The sequence below is a fragment of the Epinephelus lanceolatus genome, chromosome 20 (genome assembly GCF_041903045.1).
Source record: "Epinephelus lanceolatus isolate andai-2023 chromosome 20, ASM4190304v1, whole genome shotgun sequence".
NCBI lineage: Eukaryota > Metazoa > Chordata > Actinopteri > Perciformes > Serranidae > Epinephelus > Epinephelus lanceolatus.
Genome location: NC_135753.1, coordinates 39,452,127 through 39,469,235, shown reverse-complemented (window position 1 = coordinate 39,469,235; position 17,109 = coordinate 39,452,127). Strand labels below are relative to the sequence as shown.

The 17,109-nt window shown below is 45.1% G+C and overlaps 1 protein-coding gene across 19 annotated transcripts in view; it reads right to left on the bottom strand.

Annotated features, from left to right (window-relative positions):
* The window catches only part of LOC117264300 (histone-lysine N-methyltransferase 2C-like), a 104,472-nt gene that overhangs the window by 2,827 nt on the left and 84,536 nt on the right, over positions 1-17,109 (bottom strand). For all 19 annotated transcript variants that reach the window (XM_078162832.1, XM_078162831.1, XM_078162834.1 and 16 more), the window contains 17 exons: positions 16,460-16,635; positions 13,178-13,290; positions 12,962-13,099; positions 12,511-12,633; positions 12,273-12,371; positions 11,292-11,507; positions 11,087-11,214; positions 10,407-10,602; positions 10,061-10,270; positions 9,591-9,970; positions 9,290-9,402; positions 8,527-8,663; positions 8,276-8,403; positions 6,113-6,314; positions 5,904-6,020; positions 1,701-1,774; positions 129-237 (listed from right to left, as the gene is read on the bottom strand). In XM_078162832.1, coding sequence (XP_078018958.1) covers positions 129-237; positions 1,701-1,774; positions 5,904-6,020; positions 6,113-6,314; positions 8,276-8,403; positions 8,527-8,663; positions 9,290-9,402; positions 9,591-9,970; positions 10,061-10,270; positions 10,407-10,602; positions 11,087-11,214; positions 11,292-11,507; positions 12,273-12,371; positions 12,511-12,633; positions 12,962-13,099; positions 13,178-13,290; positions 16,460-16,635 — 2,659 coding nt within the window. The remainder of the gene's footprint in view (positions 1-128; positions 238-1,700; positions 1,775-5,903; positions 6,021-6,112; positions 6,315-8,275; positions 8,404-8,526; positions 8,664-9,289; positions 9,403-9,590; positions 9,971-10,060; positions 10,271-10,406; positions 10,603-11,086; positions 11,215-11,291; positions 11,508-12,272; positions 12,372-12,510; positions 12,634-12,961; positions 13,100-13,177; positions 13,291-16,459; positions 16,636-17,109) is intronic.

Below are 17,109 nucleotides of genomic sequence, written 5' to 3'. Positions count from 1 at the left end.
ATTACTATGTATTGTAAAGTGACCTTGGGTGTCTTGAAAGGCGCTGTATAAATTTAAGTTATTATTATTATTATTAAGTGAGGGGAAGGTGGATGCAGTGTAGAGACAGAGACAACAGGCTGTGGTACCTCTTCTCCTCTCTGGATGCGTCTGCAGGAGCTGATGATGATCTTGTTCTCCTTCTCCACAGTGACCACCTCTGTGATGCAGTTGGGAGAACACGAGTGGTTGATGTACCTGTCAATCACACACAGAGGGAGGGGTCACTCACTCCTGTTCTGGTAACTGGAGTCATTAATCACAAAATCTACGACTTTCAAAAACAAAACAACTTTACAACTTTCTCATGTTAAAGGTTCAGTGTGTCAGGTTCAGGAGGATTCAGGTGTCTATCAGTGAGGATTACAGATTACAGATTACAGATTACAACCAGCTGAAACTTCTCCTGGTTAGAATTCCTTCAGTGTTGATTGTTGAGGAGCTGAATTATCCTCAGAGAAACACACACAGCAGCTGACTGACACCAGGAAACACTCTGAACAAACGCGTCAGGTTCCAGCGTGAGAACATTTCTGTCTAAAGGTTCAACTTTGCTTTGATTTTTTTCTCTTGAAATATTACGACTTCTTTCTCTAAAACTTTCTTAATATTAACACTTTTTTAGTCGAAATACATGAAGACTTTTATTCTTAAAATATTAAAACTAAACAATTCTTTTTGACATTAATTTTTTTCCAAAATGTATTATCTTTAAATATCTGAACTTTGTGTAAATGAAAAAGACCTATTTCTTGAAATATCTTTTTTTCCTCAAAACACGACTTAATATATAAAGACATTTTTTCTTGAACTACTACAACTTCTGTTCGACGTTACCCGCCTTATTTTTTCTTGGAATATTAGAACTTGGTTGTCTTAAAAATTTATCAACTCTTTTCTCTACAATGTTTCGACATTATTAACATTTTTTCATGAAACATTACAAAAATATACGTTGAACTTTTTTTTCTTGAAATGTTCCAACTTTTTTCTCGTATTCAACATCACTCGATCTTTTTCCACAAAATCACAGTATTTTGTGGAAAAAGATTGAGTGATGTTGTATTTTTGTCTTGATGCATGAAAACTTTTATTCTTAGAATATTTAAGCTTTTCGCTCTGAAACATTTTGACATTTCTTTTCTTGGAATATTTGAACTTTTTTTGTAGAAAATGTTCAACTTTTCTCAACTCTTGTCCCCAGAAATATCTCAATCTCATAATATAGCGACTTTTTCTGTTGATGTTTTTTTGTCCAAATATCACAAGGGATGTTGCTGAAACTTCTCCCATGTGCCAAGTGTGTAGGAGAACTACAGTGGCTGAATGTGAACACATGAATGTCTCTATCTAGAGTCAGTTTTTAGTTTGTCTGCTCTGGGCTACTGTAGAAACATGGCGGAGCAACATGGTGATCTCTGCAGACGAGGACCTGCTCCCTGTGTAGATATAAACAACTCAGAACCAGAACACAAGCATAAGATTCACTCCGTGGTTTCATTTCTTTGCTCAGTGATCAGTTTGAACTCATCAGTCCAACATGATTTTCACTAAAAGCTGGTGGACATAAATAAACATCATGTGATAAGAGAAGTTCAGATTATTCGTCCAAAATAAACCTCAACGATCTGAGAATTAAAACCAGTTTGAACTGGTCTCACCTGGCCGGTCCTCCAGTGATGGTGGCGTCAATCACATAGTCGTTGTCGATCCGGAACATGTACACACCACGGTTCTGCGCGCGCGCACACACACACACACACACACACACACACACACACACACACACACACACACACACACACACAGAGTAACACATCAGGAAACGTGACTGTGTGTGCTGGTTCTGTACTGGGAGCTAAATGGTCTCAGATCAGCGATGAAGTGGCTTCATGGTTTTATTAACGTCTAACGTTGGCCTGATGTGTGTAATCTCATTTCTCCCAGGTTACAGTTAAAGATTCAGACTTTTTTATTCACTCATTCACAATGATGGGAATAACAGTGTTATAACTAAACAGCATTACTATTGGTGCTACTTGTTTCAGTAACGAGTAATCAATGAAGTTACTGTCTCCCCCGTTATAACGCCGTCACCGTCACTCACAATAAAATGCGCTGTTACTTGGCTTTACTGAGGCAGCTTTCACCCATACAAGCTCCTCCTCAGCGGAGCTCTAAAGTTTGTTTTCTTTGGTGAGGGCAGGTGAGGGGGAAGCATAAGCGATGATGATTGGCTTAGGGAGAAGAAAATTTCATCATAAACCAATCAGAGGCAGAGTAGGGCGGGTATTCACAAGCACACAAGCAGGGATGTCAGGTCTGTTTATTAGCCGCAACTGTGAGCTTGTTTTTTGTAGCAGTTGTACAAATATTGGTAGTCGCAGGTCGTGGCCTTTTGGGCTTGTTTCTAAAGTGGAGTTGCTTATTTGAGCTCGCTCTCTGAACGTCACCTCTCTCTATCTACAGTGCCCTCCAAAAATATTGGAACAGTGAGTCCAATTCGTTTACTTTTGTTGTAGACTGAAAACATTTGGGTTTGACATCAAAAGATGAATATGAGACAAGAGATCAACATTTCAGCTTTTATTTCCAGGTATTTACATCTGGATCTGATACACAACTTAGAAGATAGCATTATTTGTAATGGAACACAAAATTTTTAGGTGAGCAACAGTATTGGAACATATAAACTTAAAATAGATTAAAGTGAATGAGACTTAATATTTAGTTGCAAATCCTTTGCTTTCAATAACTGCATCAAGCCTGTGACCCATTGACATCACCAAACTTTTGCATTCTTCTTTTGTGATGCTTTTCCAGGCTTTCACCGCAGCCTCTTTCAGTTGTTGTTTGTTTTGGGGGGTTACTCCCTTCAGTCTCCTCTTCAGCAGGTAAAATGCATGCTCTATTGGGTTTAAGTCTGGAGACTGACTTGGCCAGTCTAAAACCTTCCACTTCTTGCCCCTGATGAACTCCTTTGTTGTTTTGGCAGTGTGTTTTGGGTCGTTATCTTGCTGCATGATGAAGGATCTCCCAATCAGTTTGGTTGCATCTTTCTTTAAATTAGCAGACAAAATGTTTCTGTAGACTTCTGAGTTCATTTTGCTGCTGCCATCATGTGTTACATCATCAATGAAGATGAAAGAGCCCGTCCCAGAAGAAGCCATGCAAGCCCAAGCCATGACATTACCTCCACCGTGTTTCACAGATGAGCTTGTATGTTTGGGATCATGAGCAGATCCTTTCTTTCTCCAAACTTTCGCCTTTCCATCACTTTGGAAAAAGTTAATCTTTGTCTCATCAGTCCATAAAACTTTTTCCCAGAATTTTTGAGGCTCATCTCTGTACCTTTTGGCAAATTCCAGCCTGGCCTTCCTATTCTTCTTGCTAATGAGTGGTTTGCATCTTCTGGTGTAGCCTCTGTACTTTTGTTCATGAAGTCTTCTGCGAACAGTAGATTGTGATACCTTCACTCCTGCCCTCTGGAGGTTGTTGCTGATGTCACTAACAGTTGTTTTAGGGTCTTTCTTTACAGCTCTCACAATGTTTCTGTCATCAACTGCTGATGTTTTCCTTGGTGTACCTGTTCGACGTCTGTTGCTTAGTACACCAGTGGTTTCTTTCTTCTTCAGGACATTCCAAATGGTTGTACTGGCTATGGCCAATGTTTGTGCAATGGCTCTGATTGATTGTCCATCTTCTCTCAGATTCACAATTGCTTCTTTTTCACCCATAGACAGCTCTCTGGTTTTCATGTTGGTTCCACCTCTAAATGCAGTCTGCACAGGCAAAACATATCGTACCCAATCTGAAACTGAGCTCAGACATTCAGTGCTATTTATTGTTTGAATAATCAATGTAATTGGGAGACACCTGGGCAACAAAACACACCTGTCAGTCACATGTTCCAATACTTTTGCTCTCATGAAAAATGGGTGGGTTCAAACAAAAGGTGCTATCTTCTAAGTTGTGTATCAGATCCAGATGTAAATACCTGGAAATAAAAGCAGAACTGTTGATCTCTTGTCCCATATTCATCTTTTGATATCAAACCCAAATATTTTCAGTCTACAACAAAAATAAAGGAATTGGCCTCACTGTTCCAATACTTTTGGAGGGCACTGTATATCCGTCTAATGTGTTATTTAAAGGTAGGATCTGGAGGATTTTCAAACAAAACAAAACATAGACTTATACAAATGAAATCCTGCTTAATCATCACCTATGGGCTTCTACTCATGTGTGGTGGTGACTCTGTTTGCAGAGCTCCTGCCCTTTAACTGTATTTTGATGTTTTGTGAGCTCGGACCGCTTCTGGGCGGAGATTTCCCCAGCCAATGAGAGAGCGCAGGTGCCGTGCCCGAGCGTGCACCAGCGCGAGCCTTGCCTGAACCTCTTCTGTGAAGCCTTCTTCCGTACCTCCGGGCTCCGTACACCCGGGAGAGTTGAGCCTGATAGGAGGGGCCAAATTTGAATGTGTGTTTACAAACAGCAACTGGACAATCCTCCAGACCCTACCTTTAAACTCATGATAGTGTGTCGGACTGCAGGATGTCTCCACAGCCCCATTCCTCCACATACACACAGCTGACGGTCAGTCAATGAGACCTTTCACACTGAAATTGTGCGATTAATGGAGGCTGTTATACACACACATATACACACAGTGAAGTGTAGATAAGTGTACAGTGTCTTATAGTAATGATTTATTCTATTAAGTGTCAGTTTCATTCATTTAACATATTCAATGTTGAGTTTCATTACATACAGTTCCGTTAAGGGGGCGTGTCCAAGCAGTTTGACATATTTGAGTATTTTATAAAAAAGTAACGCTATAGTTACATTTCCAGGTAATTAGTTACCTTTCTAGTGCAGTAACTCATTTACTAACTCAGTTACTTTCTGGGGAAAGTAATTAGTAACTATAACTAATTACTTTTTTAACGTAACGTTACCAATACTGCTCAGTAGATATTTTTCTCTTTCAACACTAACGCCGCCACTGACGAGATATTCCTGCTATCTGTGTTTCACTGTTAGAAGACGGGGGCGTTGTTACACATCTTGTTACACATCTTGTTACACATCTTGTGAAACTGAACAGCACTGCCGTGTCCAAAAACAAATGAAGAAGAAGACCTGTTAGAAACTGCACAAAAATGATGGTGCAGACAGAAAAGTGTATAGTTGCTGAGCTGTGGTGATGTTAATGGACTCAGACACTTCCTGTTTTCATCAACAACCTGAATCTGATTGGACAAAGAAACAAACAAGTCTGGTGGGACGAAATGGGATCTCCATGACGACAACATGACAACGTGTTCCTCCGCTATACCTCAGACACATTAGTAGTATTATCATTATTTATACAATTGAAACTGATGTCAGGAAATGAGAAAAAGCAAAACATGTAAATGTGAAATTGATTTTGTTTGTGAAAATGACTCTTTGACAAAAATGCAATTTTCTCAGCTTTTCGTGTGTTGGTGTTATGTCATGTGTGTTGTCATGTGTGTGTGTGTGTGTGTGTTATGTTATGTCATGTGTTTGTGTTATATTGTGTGTTGTCGTGTGTGTTACGTCGTGTGTGTGTGTGTGTTATGTTATTGTGTCTTATATCATGTCCATCATTTGTAATGTCGTGTGTGTTATGTTATTGTGTGTCATCCTGTTTATATGGCTTCTCCTGAGCTCACCCACCCAACGTGTGATGATGTCATTAACAGAGATATCTCTGCAGAGATAATGGGGGTCCATGAAGTGAACGCTTTCCTCCAAGACCTCAGGACCAGAGTCCAGCTGAGTATCTGCTGATGTTTGAGAAAACTTTTCCTGTATGCGTGTGCGTGTGTGTGTGTTACCTGAGACTCGTACAGCCTCTCCTTGCGGTTAGCTACTTCACTCCTGATGATGGTACCAATGTACTCAATGACCATGGTGCATTTCTCAATGTCTCTGGCAGCGTACAGACCCAGACCCTGCATGCATGCACACACACACACACACTTGATCAGTGAGGGCCCTTCAGTCAGCAGTCAAGCGTTCAGTCTGTGGTCCAGGTGTGTCTCACCTGGATGCGAGAGCGGGCCAAGTAGACGTTGGTCTTCCACTCGGCCTTCATGCGTCGGTACTGGGACGACTTGGAGTGGCGTCCCTGATGAGCCCCGGCTACCGACTCTCCTGGAGACAGAGAGATGACGCCGGGCACGAGGCCCACGATGGAGCCCACTGAGCCCTGACACCTGGGAGCGATGCTGGTCAACGGGTTCGGTCTGACAGGGAGACAGACACAGTTCAGGACAATCTGTCACTCACCAGTCTCACAGAACTGATCCAGGACCAGCTGTATCAGAGACAGCACAAGGCCCACCATGTTTGTCTCTGCTTCAATCTGTGCAACCCTCTACATGTAATTACACTGATATATGTCCCAGTGCAATGCTACACAGCACGTCTGCAGTGTTGGCGAGCGACTGGGTAAATGTAGCTGCTAAGCTACCAGAAAATGTCAAAAGTAACTTACTTTTGTTTTTTGACTTTATCTCAAAATCAGTGTTTTCTCAGTGATCAGTTCATGTGTTGATTATGAAATAACATACTGACATTAAGACTTTGTGACATGTCAACATGTCCTCCAATAACATGACATCATCACTCAGCCTATTGCTCTCCATCTCTCTCTCTCTCCTCTTTCTCCTTCATGTATTTCTCTTTCTCGGCCTCTTTCAGGCGGCTCTCTGCACGTCTCTGTCTCTGATTCAAAAATATATTCTTCACTCAATAAATCCAGAATAAACAAAAGACAGTAATTAAACAATAAAAATAACAGAGCTAAATAAAACATGTCTTTTTTGGGACATTAGAACATGAACATGTCCTGCAGAGAACACGTGACACCAGTATGTCCCTCTCTGTCTCTCAGCTTGTCTCTCGGCCCTTGTTGTGTCTTCGTCTCTGGTGTCCACTACATAAACACAGTCTGTGGACGAGACTGAATGAATTAAACCCAAGTGTTCAATAAGCATGTGAGAAAAATACCAATGACAGATTGTTTACAAAAACACCTGCAGATGCCGATATGGTCAGTTTGTCATTATGCCTGTTTTTACCCTTTGTCTGTCACCTGCCCACATGCAGCTCAGCGAGGATCACAGTTTCACCTCAGCTCCACACTGACCCTGCACTGCTGCTGCCTTCACTGGCTCGACTGCTCACACCTCCACAGTTCAGATCAAACTTGTGTGATTTTTGAACTTTTGATTTTCAGCCAATTAGAAAAGATGATGTAAATGTGGCTGTGAAAACCTGACCAGGTTTAACAGACTGTGTGTGAAATCACTGTGTTAGAGCTGGTTAGTACAGCTGTGGTCATCACAGGTAGACTGGTACTTAATAATATGATGACACCAACATGTCTGAAGCAATCACATCTGGAACAGGGGTGTTTCCTCTCCTTGACATTTTCCCAGAGTACATCATGTTGAGCAGAGCGGTGGAGCAAAGTTAGATTTAAAGTTTAAAATAATCCAAACTGAAGGACAAAATAAAAACCATCAGCTGGCACCAGTTACTGAGGATGGAGGACAACTTTGCCCCACATGAAACATGACTTGTCTTGTGGCGAAGACGAGGGTGAACGGAGCTGGTACAGAGCCATGTGTGCACTGCCCAATCAATACGCCACAATAATATAAATAACCAGCGCCAATTCATCAGTCAATGAGAATGTGTGTGTGGGCGGGGCATAAGCACATACAGCCAGCAGCAGCAGCGACCCACCGTCTGACACCGGCACACTGTGAGGACAGAAACAGAGGGCTCTGTGGGGACGGAGCACCTGCTGCAGCAAGCCAACACGCCGTCTGTGGCCATTTTGACTTGACCAGCTGACTTCACTACAAGCTGATTGGCTGTTGAAACAGGTGACGTGCTCTAAAACCAGCTGCCGGCCATTTGACCAGCTGAGTGTCAGGTGACACCATCAGCCGGCTTGAGTCGAGTTCAGACCGGCCAGTTCACACCGCTGACACTTTTTTAAAACGGTTTGGTCTTGTGGCGGATCTTTGTTCTGAGCTGGACTTTAGGACACAGCTGTGTGTACACAGGAATATTAGTGGAATTATTGTTGTCATTGGACATGTAAACGGCGCCGTAGGAATATTGTCTTTTCCAGAATAAGGACAAACACTGGAATATTCTGAGCACGTAAACGTGGTCAGTGTGGTGGTGTTACCTCTTGGCCTGGCAGGCTTTGGGTTCAGAGCGGGCCGAGCCAGACGGGTTGAAGGCCAGGGGCCACTCCATCAGAGGGTTCCTGCCATAACGAAAGGTGTAACGCTCACAGGTCTCCACACCTGGCAGCTACACACACACACACACACACACACACACAGAGCAGAGGTTAGTATGAGTCTGGGCTTAATATCTCGACGTGTGTGTGTGTGTGTGTGTGTGTGTGTGCGCGTGTGTGTGTGAGAGACGTACAGACTCGATGATCCTGGTCACTGCAGACGTGGTCAAACCAAACAGATCTTCTCCTTTCAGGTAAACTGGGAAGAGTTTCAGAGTCCCACTGGAGGATCTCATCTGTGATACTGGTTCCAGAATCTGGTCCCACACAGCTGGAGACACACACACACACACACACACACACACACACACACACAGGAGTACATTTGCTCTGTTAGCTGTGCTGTACAGATTTCCTTTGACTCTACTTTGGTACTGAATGTTTCTCAGTCAGCTGCAGTCACTTTAACGTTCGTATTTTTCAGATCGTCATGGTTACAGGTTATCGTTCTGATTGGTCGCCTGCCCCATTAGAACGGGTCTTATGCATCATGAGCTGAATGCTGAGAAACTTTTGGTTGTCATGGCGCCCGAGCCGTGACAAGACTAACTGTTTCTTCATGGGTTGAGAACAATGTGCTTGTTCTTCAGCCCTGGACGTGGGCGGCTGCAGACTTCCATGTGTCCGTGTTTGGTGACGTACTACGATCAGGGGTCTGTGTTTGCACCAGGAGACAGACGGGACAGCGAACAAGCGTCCAGCCAGAATGACTGCAGTGTGCACAGACTGTGTGGTTACCATGACAGTAATATTTACACATCCTTCTACTTGTAATGGAGTACTTTTAGAGTGTGGTACTTGCTTTTACTAAAGGATCTGAGTACTTCCTCTGGCTGCTGAGCGTCTGATGGTTCTACTTCCTGTCTGTACAGGTAACAGTGCACAGGTGGTGTTTACCTTTGGGTGTTGGTCCGGTCAGTATGAGGTCATCGTATCCCTTCTCCACCACCTTGACTTTGAACAGCGGCTGGCCCTCCTGCTCCTCAATGCAGCACATGTACTTACAGCGTCTACAGGAGCACAATGATGATGTCAGCAGTTAAAACTGAGGACCAATCAGAGGAGAGATCCTCTCTGGAGTAGCACGACTATGGTTAAATGCTAAGTAATAATCATGAGACGGTACGGAAGCAAAGCACTGTGGGAGTTCTAACGAGCTGCTCACAGAAACAGAAGCTGAATGGCAGCAGAGGTTTACCTGTTGCTGTGGCGCATGCTCCAGTAGATGCGGTTGGCGTGGTAACCGATGGGGAAGATGGCAGTCTTGTTGTGGAAGGCCTTCATTTGCTGAGGGAGGAGCCTGCCGACAGCGCGGAACAAAAGGCTGCCGACTCGGAAGGTGTGCTGACGCTCGCCGCGCTGCACCACTGCAGCGATCTGCCGCGCCTCGTCCCGCTGTACGAACACTCGCCGAAACACGGAGAAGCATCGCAGCTCGCAGTCGTACGGGTCACTGAGGGCCATTGCAGCGGGGTCGGAAGGCAGCCCTGGAGTGGAGGAGGGGGAGCCGCTGGAGGACCTGTCCCCACTGAGAGGAACCGTCCTGGGCTTATGGAGGTGACAGAGCATGGTCTTATCCTGGAGGACACAGAGCAGAGTATATACAGCATCCCTACGTGTCAACAAGGCCTGTGTGTGTGTGTGTGTGTGTGTGTGTGTGTGTTGTACCTTGAAGAAGGTGCAGTGGGCCTGCAGTGCGCATGTGAAGTGGTAGGTGTTGGTGCAGCGGAGGCGGTTACAGCCACTTGTGGCTCCGGTCTTTTGACAGTGAGCACAGCGCAGAGTCAGACTTCGTCTCAGAGCCAGCTCCACGTTGATCAGAGCGCCGGCCTGAGTCTCGTACACCTCACTGGACCACAGAGCACAGTTCAGGTGGACCTGAGACAGACAGAGACAGACAGGTTATTCATCACCAGAGACACTCTGTAGGTCCAGACTATCACCAGAGACACTCTGTAGGTCCAGACTATCACCAGAGACACTCTGCAGGTCCAGACTATAAGAGCAGACTCACCCACAGGTCCAGGTCCAAGTTAAGCAGTCTGGCTGGTCCGTCTGTCCGTCCATCACCCTGTTGGTTACAGAAGCAGCACCTCCGCTGGTCTTTGGGTGGTGGATCAGGACGTAGACAGGTCCCCAACTTTTTCAACAGCACATCCACTGCCTCTTCTGTTGGCATGGCAACAGCCTCGTTGGGGATGCATGGACCCCTGAGTAAAAAGAGACACACAAAGGACAATGCAAACGTGCTCAGTGTGATGCTAACAGGCTAACCTGCTCAGTGTGATGCTAACAGGCTAACCTGCTCAGCGTGATGCTAACAGGCTAATCTGCTCAGTGTGATGCTAACAGGCTAACCTGCTCAGTGTGATGCTAACAGGCTAACTTGCTCAGTGTGATGCTAACAGGCTAATCTGCTCAGTGTGATGCTAACAGGCTAACTTGCTCAGTGTGATGCTAACAGGCTAATCTGCTCAGTGTGATGCTAACAGGCTAACCTGCTCAGTGTGATGCTAACAGGCTAACCTGCTCAGTGTGATGCTAACAGGCTAATCTGCTCAGTGTGATGCTAACAGGCTAACCTGCTCAGTGTGATGCTAACAGGCTAATCTGCTCAGTGTGATGCTAACAGGCTAACCTGCTCAGTGTGATGCTAACAGGCTAATCTGCTCAGTGTGATGCTAACAGGCTAACCTGCTCAGTGTGATGTTCAAGCTCCAGCGTGTCCAACGGCAACCCTTCATCCTCTTGCCATGACGAGACAAAAGCAAGTCCTCTACACCTGATACCGCCCGGGGGCGGGGCTTCAGCTTCACCTTCACCTGTCAATCAATCACACAGTCAGTCAATCACCTACTCTGCTATTACATTTGATATGCAAGTCAGTAACCATACCCACCTTGAGGCTGTCCATGCGAGGCCTGGTCTCCATGGTAATGGCAGAGGCAGTGGGGAAAGAAAGTGGTGGGGAGGAGGAGGAGGATGTGGGGGGATGTGAGGAGGGAGTGTTGAGGAGGGAGTGGACGGTGATGGAGGACATGTTACTGGTATACTGGTGCTGCACTCTGCTGGGAGGAGGACGATCAGAGCTGGCCAGCATGACGGGGACTGCAGCCTGCGGATAGACAAACATTATGTTGTCATCGACTGCACGCCATGACATCATGAACAGCGCAGCAACATGAAGAACCTCAAGTCACTCCCTTTAAGATTCCCCGGGAGTGAGGGTGTGTCACTCCCTTTAAGATCCCCCAGGAGTGAGGGTGTGTCACTCCCTTTAAGATCCCCCAGGAATGAGGGTGTGTCACTCCCTTTAAGATCCCCCAGGAGTGAGGGTGTGTCACTCCCTTTAAGATCCCCAAGTAGTGAGAGTGTGTCACTCCATTTAGATTCCCCAGGAGTGAGGGTGTGTCACTTCATTTAGATTCCCCAGGAGTGAGGGTGTGTCACTCCCTTTAAGATCCCCCAGGAGTGAGGGTGTGTCACTCCCTTTAAGATCCCCCAGGAGTGAGGGTGTGTCACTCCCTTTAAGATCCCCAAGTAGTGAGAGTGTGTCACTCCATTTAGATTCCCCAGGAGTGAGGGTGTGTCACTTCATTTAGATTCCCCAGGAGTGAGGGTGTGTCACTCCCTTTAAGATCCCCCAGGAGTGAGGGTGTGTCACTCCCTTTAAGATCCCCAAGTAGTGAGAGTGTGTCACTCCATTTAGATTCCCCAGGAGTGAGGGTGTGTCACTTCATTTAGATTCCCCAGGAGTGAGGGTGTGTCACTTCATTTAGATTCCCCAGGAGTGAGGGTGTGTCACTCCCTTTAAGATCCCCCGGGAGTGAGGGTGTGTCACTTCATTTAGATTCCCCGGGAGTGAGGGTGTGTCACTTACCTTGGTTCCAGCTGTTGTGCTCTGCAGGTCAGATGTGTAGAGTGCAGAGCAGTTTGGACTGCAGAACACCAAGCTGGATCCTGGTCTGGACTGACCCTCCTGTAACACACACACACACACACACCCACACACACACACACACATACACACACACACACACACACACACACAGTGACTTCCTGTCTTCCATCTTTGAAGTTTTACTCTCTGTGTCAAAAAGTGGTGTCCTGTATCCAACCTGTTTGAGCTCCTTGACGATGCGGACTCCGTTTCCCAGCAGCACCTTGCAGCAGCTGCAGCACTGAGGCCTGGCAGCAGCAGGAGGAGGTGGAGGTCTCTGCTGTCTGCTGCCTGTTGAACCCTGACGACACATCAAACTGTTGCTTACATGATGTTTAGAACAGTGACTTTTATAAAACAAACACAAAACACAATGTTGTACACAGAGTGTGTGTTTGTGTGTGTATGTGTGTTAACTGCGTCATATGTAGATGACACTATTCATTCACTATGTGTTTATCTTTGATCTTTAACTCAGAAAACAAAGTGAAGAGGTGTGATGTGTTTCAGTGTCCAGCAGAGGGCAGCAGACCCCTACCAATGCTGAACACAAAAACACCGTTGACGATTTTCGTGGTTGACATGGCGATGACGATAAAAACTTGATACGTTGCAGTATTATCTCCCACCTGTGTGAGCGGCACTCGGACTCCGGCCAGCAGCGCCAGAGAGCTACGCTCGGGGCCGGCGGGTCGAATCAGCTGGTAGTCGATGGGGACGGGGACCCGCAGCAGCTCCGCCACCGCCGCCATCACACCTGCAGCGTTCTGTGGACACAGTGATGTCATCAGATGGGAAGGGCCACTGGTGACTCAACAAACAGAGAGGGAGCGAGAGAGGCTTACCTGAGCGGCAACGGGGTTCAGGGTTATCGCTATGGTAACCAGGTCTGTGTTAGAGCAGGAGGGAGGACCCTGGTGGTTGGGCTCCGACTTCACTTCCTGTTTCACTGCAGAACCTGGACACACACACACACACACACACACACACACACACAGGAAACAGGTGAGAAAATAATTATTTAAATGTTTTAATCTTCCTCTCGTCACAAATACAACGAAAAACAGCTCTGTTCACACTGAACCACCAACTACTGCAGTAACATGTAGAGTACTACTGCAGTAACATGTAGAGCACTACTGCAGTAACATGTAGAGCACTACTGCGGTAACATGTAGAGCACTACTGCAGTAACATGTAGAGTACTACTGCAGTAACATGTAGAGTACTACTGCAGTAACATGTAGAGCACTACTGCGGTAACATGTAGAGCACTACTGCGGTAACATGTAGAGTACTACTGCAGTAACATGTAGAGCACTACTGCAGTAACATGTAGAGCACTACTGCGGTAACATGTAGAGCACTACTGCGGTAACATGTAGAGTACTACTGCAGTAACATGTAGAGTACTACTGCGGTAACATGTAGAGCACTACTGCAGTAACATGTAGAGTACTACTGCGGTAACATGTAGAGTACTACTGCAGTAACATGTAGAGCACTACTGCAGTAACATGTAGAGTACTACTGCGGTAACATGTAGAGTACTACTGCAGTAACACTTAGAGTACTACTGCGGTAACACGTAGAGTACTACTGCGGTAACACTTAGAGTACTACTGCAGTAACACTTAGAGTACTACTGCAGTAACACTTAGAGTACTACTGCGGTAACATGTAGAGTACTACTGCGTTAACACTTAGAGTAGTACTGCGGTAACATGTAGAGTACTACTGCAGTAACACGTAGAGTACTACTGCAGTAACACGTAGAGTACTACTGCGGTAACACTTAGAGTACTACTGCAGTAACACTTAGAGTACTACTGCAGTAACATGTAGAGTACTACTGCGGTAACACTTACAGTACTACTGCGGTAACGTGTAGAGTACTACTGCGGTAACACTTAGAGTATTACTGCGGTAACGTGTAGAGCACTACTGCAGTAACATGTAGAGCACTACTGCGGTAACATGTAGAGCACTACTGCGGTAACATGTAGAGTACTACTGCAGTAACATGTAGAGTACTACTGCAGTAACATGTAGAGCACTACTGCGGTAACATGTAGAGCACTACTGCGGTAACATGTAGAGCACTACTGTGGTAACATGTAGAGTACTACTGCAGTAACATGTAGAGTACTACTGCAGTAACATGTAGAGCACTACTGCAGTAACATGTAGAGCACTACTGCGGTAACATGTAGAGCACTACTGCGGTAACATGTAGAGTACTACTGCAGTAACATGTAGAGTACTACTGCAGTAACATGTAGAGCACTACTGCGGTAACATGTAGAGCACTACTGCGGTAACATGTAGAGTACTACTGCAGTAACATGTAGAGTACTACTGCGGTAACATGTAGAGCACTACTGCAGTAACATGTAGAGTACTACTGCGGTAACATGTAGAGTACTACTGCAGTAACATGTAGAGCACTACTGCAGTAACATGTAGAGTACTACTGCGGTAACATGTAGAGTACTACTGCAGTAACACTTAGAGTACTACTGCGGTAACACGTAGAGTACTACTGCGGTAACACTTAGAGTACTACTGCAGTAACACTTAGAGTACTACTGCAGTAACACTTAGAGTACTACTGCGGTAACATGTAGAGTACTACTGCGTTAACACTTAGAGTAGTACTGCGGTAACATGTAGAGTACTACTGCAGTAACACGTAGAGTACTACTGCAGTAACACGTAGAGTACTACTGCGGTAACACTTAGAGTACTACTGCAGTAACACTTAGAGTACTACTGCAGTAACATGTAGAGTACTACTGCGGTAACACTTAGAGTACTACTGCGGTAACGTGTAGAGTACTACTGCGGTAACATGTAGAGTACTACTGCGGTAACACTTAGAGTATTACTGCGGTAACATGTAGAGTACTACTGCAGTAACACTTAGCAGTAACATGTAGAGTACTACTGCGGTAACACTTAGAGTATTACTGCGGTAACATGTAGAGTACTACTGCAGTAACACTTAGCAGTAACATGTAGAGTACTACTGCAGTAACACTTAGAGTACTACTGCAGTAACACGTAGAGTACCACTGCAGTAACATGTAGAGTACTACTGCGGTAACACGTAGAGTACTACTGCAGTAACACGTAGAGTACTACTGCGGTAACATGTAGAGTACTACTGCGGTAACACTTAGAGTAGTACTGCGGTAACATGTAGAGTAGTACTGCAGTAACACGTAGAGTACTACTGCAGTAACACGTAGCGTACTACTGCGGTAACACGTAGAGTACTACTACGGTAACACTTAGAGTACTACTGCGGTAACATGTAGAGTACTACTGCAGTAACACTTAGAGTATTACTGCAGTAACATGTAGAGTACTACTGCGGTAACACTTAGAGTACTACTGCGGTAACATGTAGAGTACTACTGCAGTAACACTTAGAGTATTACTGCAGTAACATGTAGAGTACTACTGCGGTAACACTTAGAGTACTACTGCGGTAACATGTAGAGTACTACTGCGGTAACACTTAGAGTATTACTGCAGTAACATGTAGAGTACTACTGCGGTAACACGTAGAGTACTACTGCAGTAACACGTAGAGTACTACTGCGGTAACATGTAGAGTACTACTGCGGTAACACTTAGAGTACTACTGCAGTAACACTTACAGTACTACTGCGGTAACACGTAGAGTACTACTGCGGTAACACTTAGAGTACTACTGCAGTAACACGTAGAGTACTACTGCGGTAACATGTAGAGTACTACTGCGGTAACACTTAGAGTACTACTGCAGTAACACTTACAGTACTACTGCAGTAACACGTAGCGTACTACTGCGGTAACACTTAGAGTACTACTGCGGTAACACGTAGAGTACTACTGCGGTAACACTTAGAGTACTACTGCAGTAACACTTAGAGTACTACTGCAGTAACACGTAGCGTACTACTGCGGTAACACTTAGAGTACTACTGCGGTAACACGTAGAGTACTACTGCAGTAACATGTAGAGTACTACTGCAGTATTTAAGTATAATATATGAATACTTGTTTAAGGACTCCATCTTTCTGATGTTACTGTGTGATAGCTATCACACGGAGCAGGAAACACTTTGCTGATTACTGACCTTTGCCCCAGGCACAGGGCATCATGGGTATTGTAGGTGACGAGCAGGGAGAGGGTGGCTCCAGTTTGATGAAGGACAGGTCGGGGTACCTGCTGACCTCCATGTCTGCCACGCTCTCTGGAGAGGAGGACGGGATGAAACCATCCGGGCTGTCACGACCACACGTGTCCTGGACCCTGAGGAGGAAAAGGCATAAAGAAGAAAGATGAGCAGGGAAACAGATGAAGAAGAGGAAAGAGAAGAAGAAGCAACAGAAGAAGACCAAGAAGTAGTGACTGATACTGAATATAAATTCATCTTTTCAGCATGTCCCCCACAACTTTTAATCAGGAACATGTCTCAACACGGCTTATCTCAACAACACATGTAAACATCTAACGTCTATACTCTGTGTCTCCCCTGACTGGCCTCAATGTCCTCAAACGAGACGATAAATAAGTTTCAATGTCCTCAAACGAGACGATAAATAAGTTTCAAGGTCCTCAAACCAGACGATAAGTAAGTTTCAATGTCCTCAAACGAGACGATAAATAAGTTTCAAGGTCCTCAAACGAGACGATAAATAAGTTTCAAGGTCCTCAAACGAGACGATAAATAAGTTTCAATGTCCTCAAACGAGACGATAAATAAGTTTCAATGTCCTCAAACGA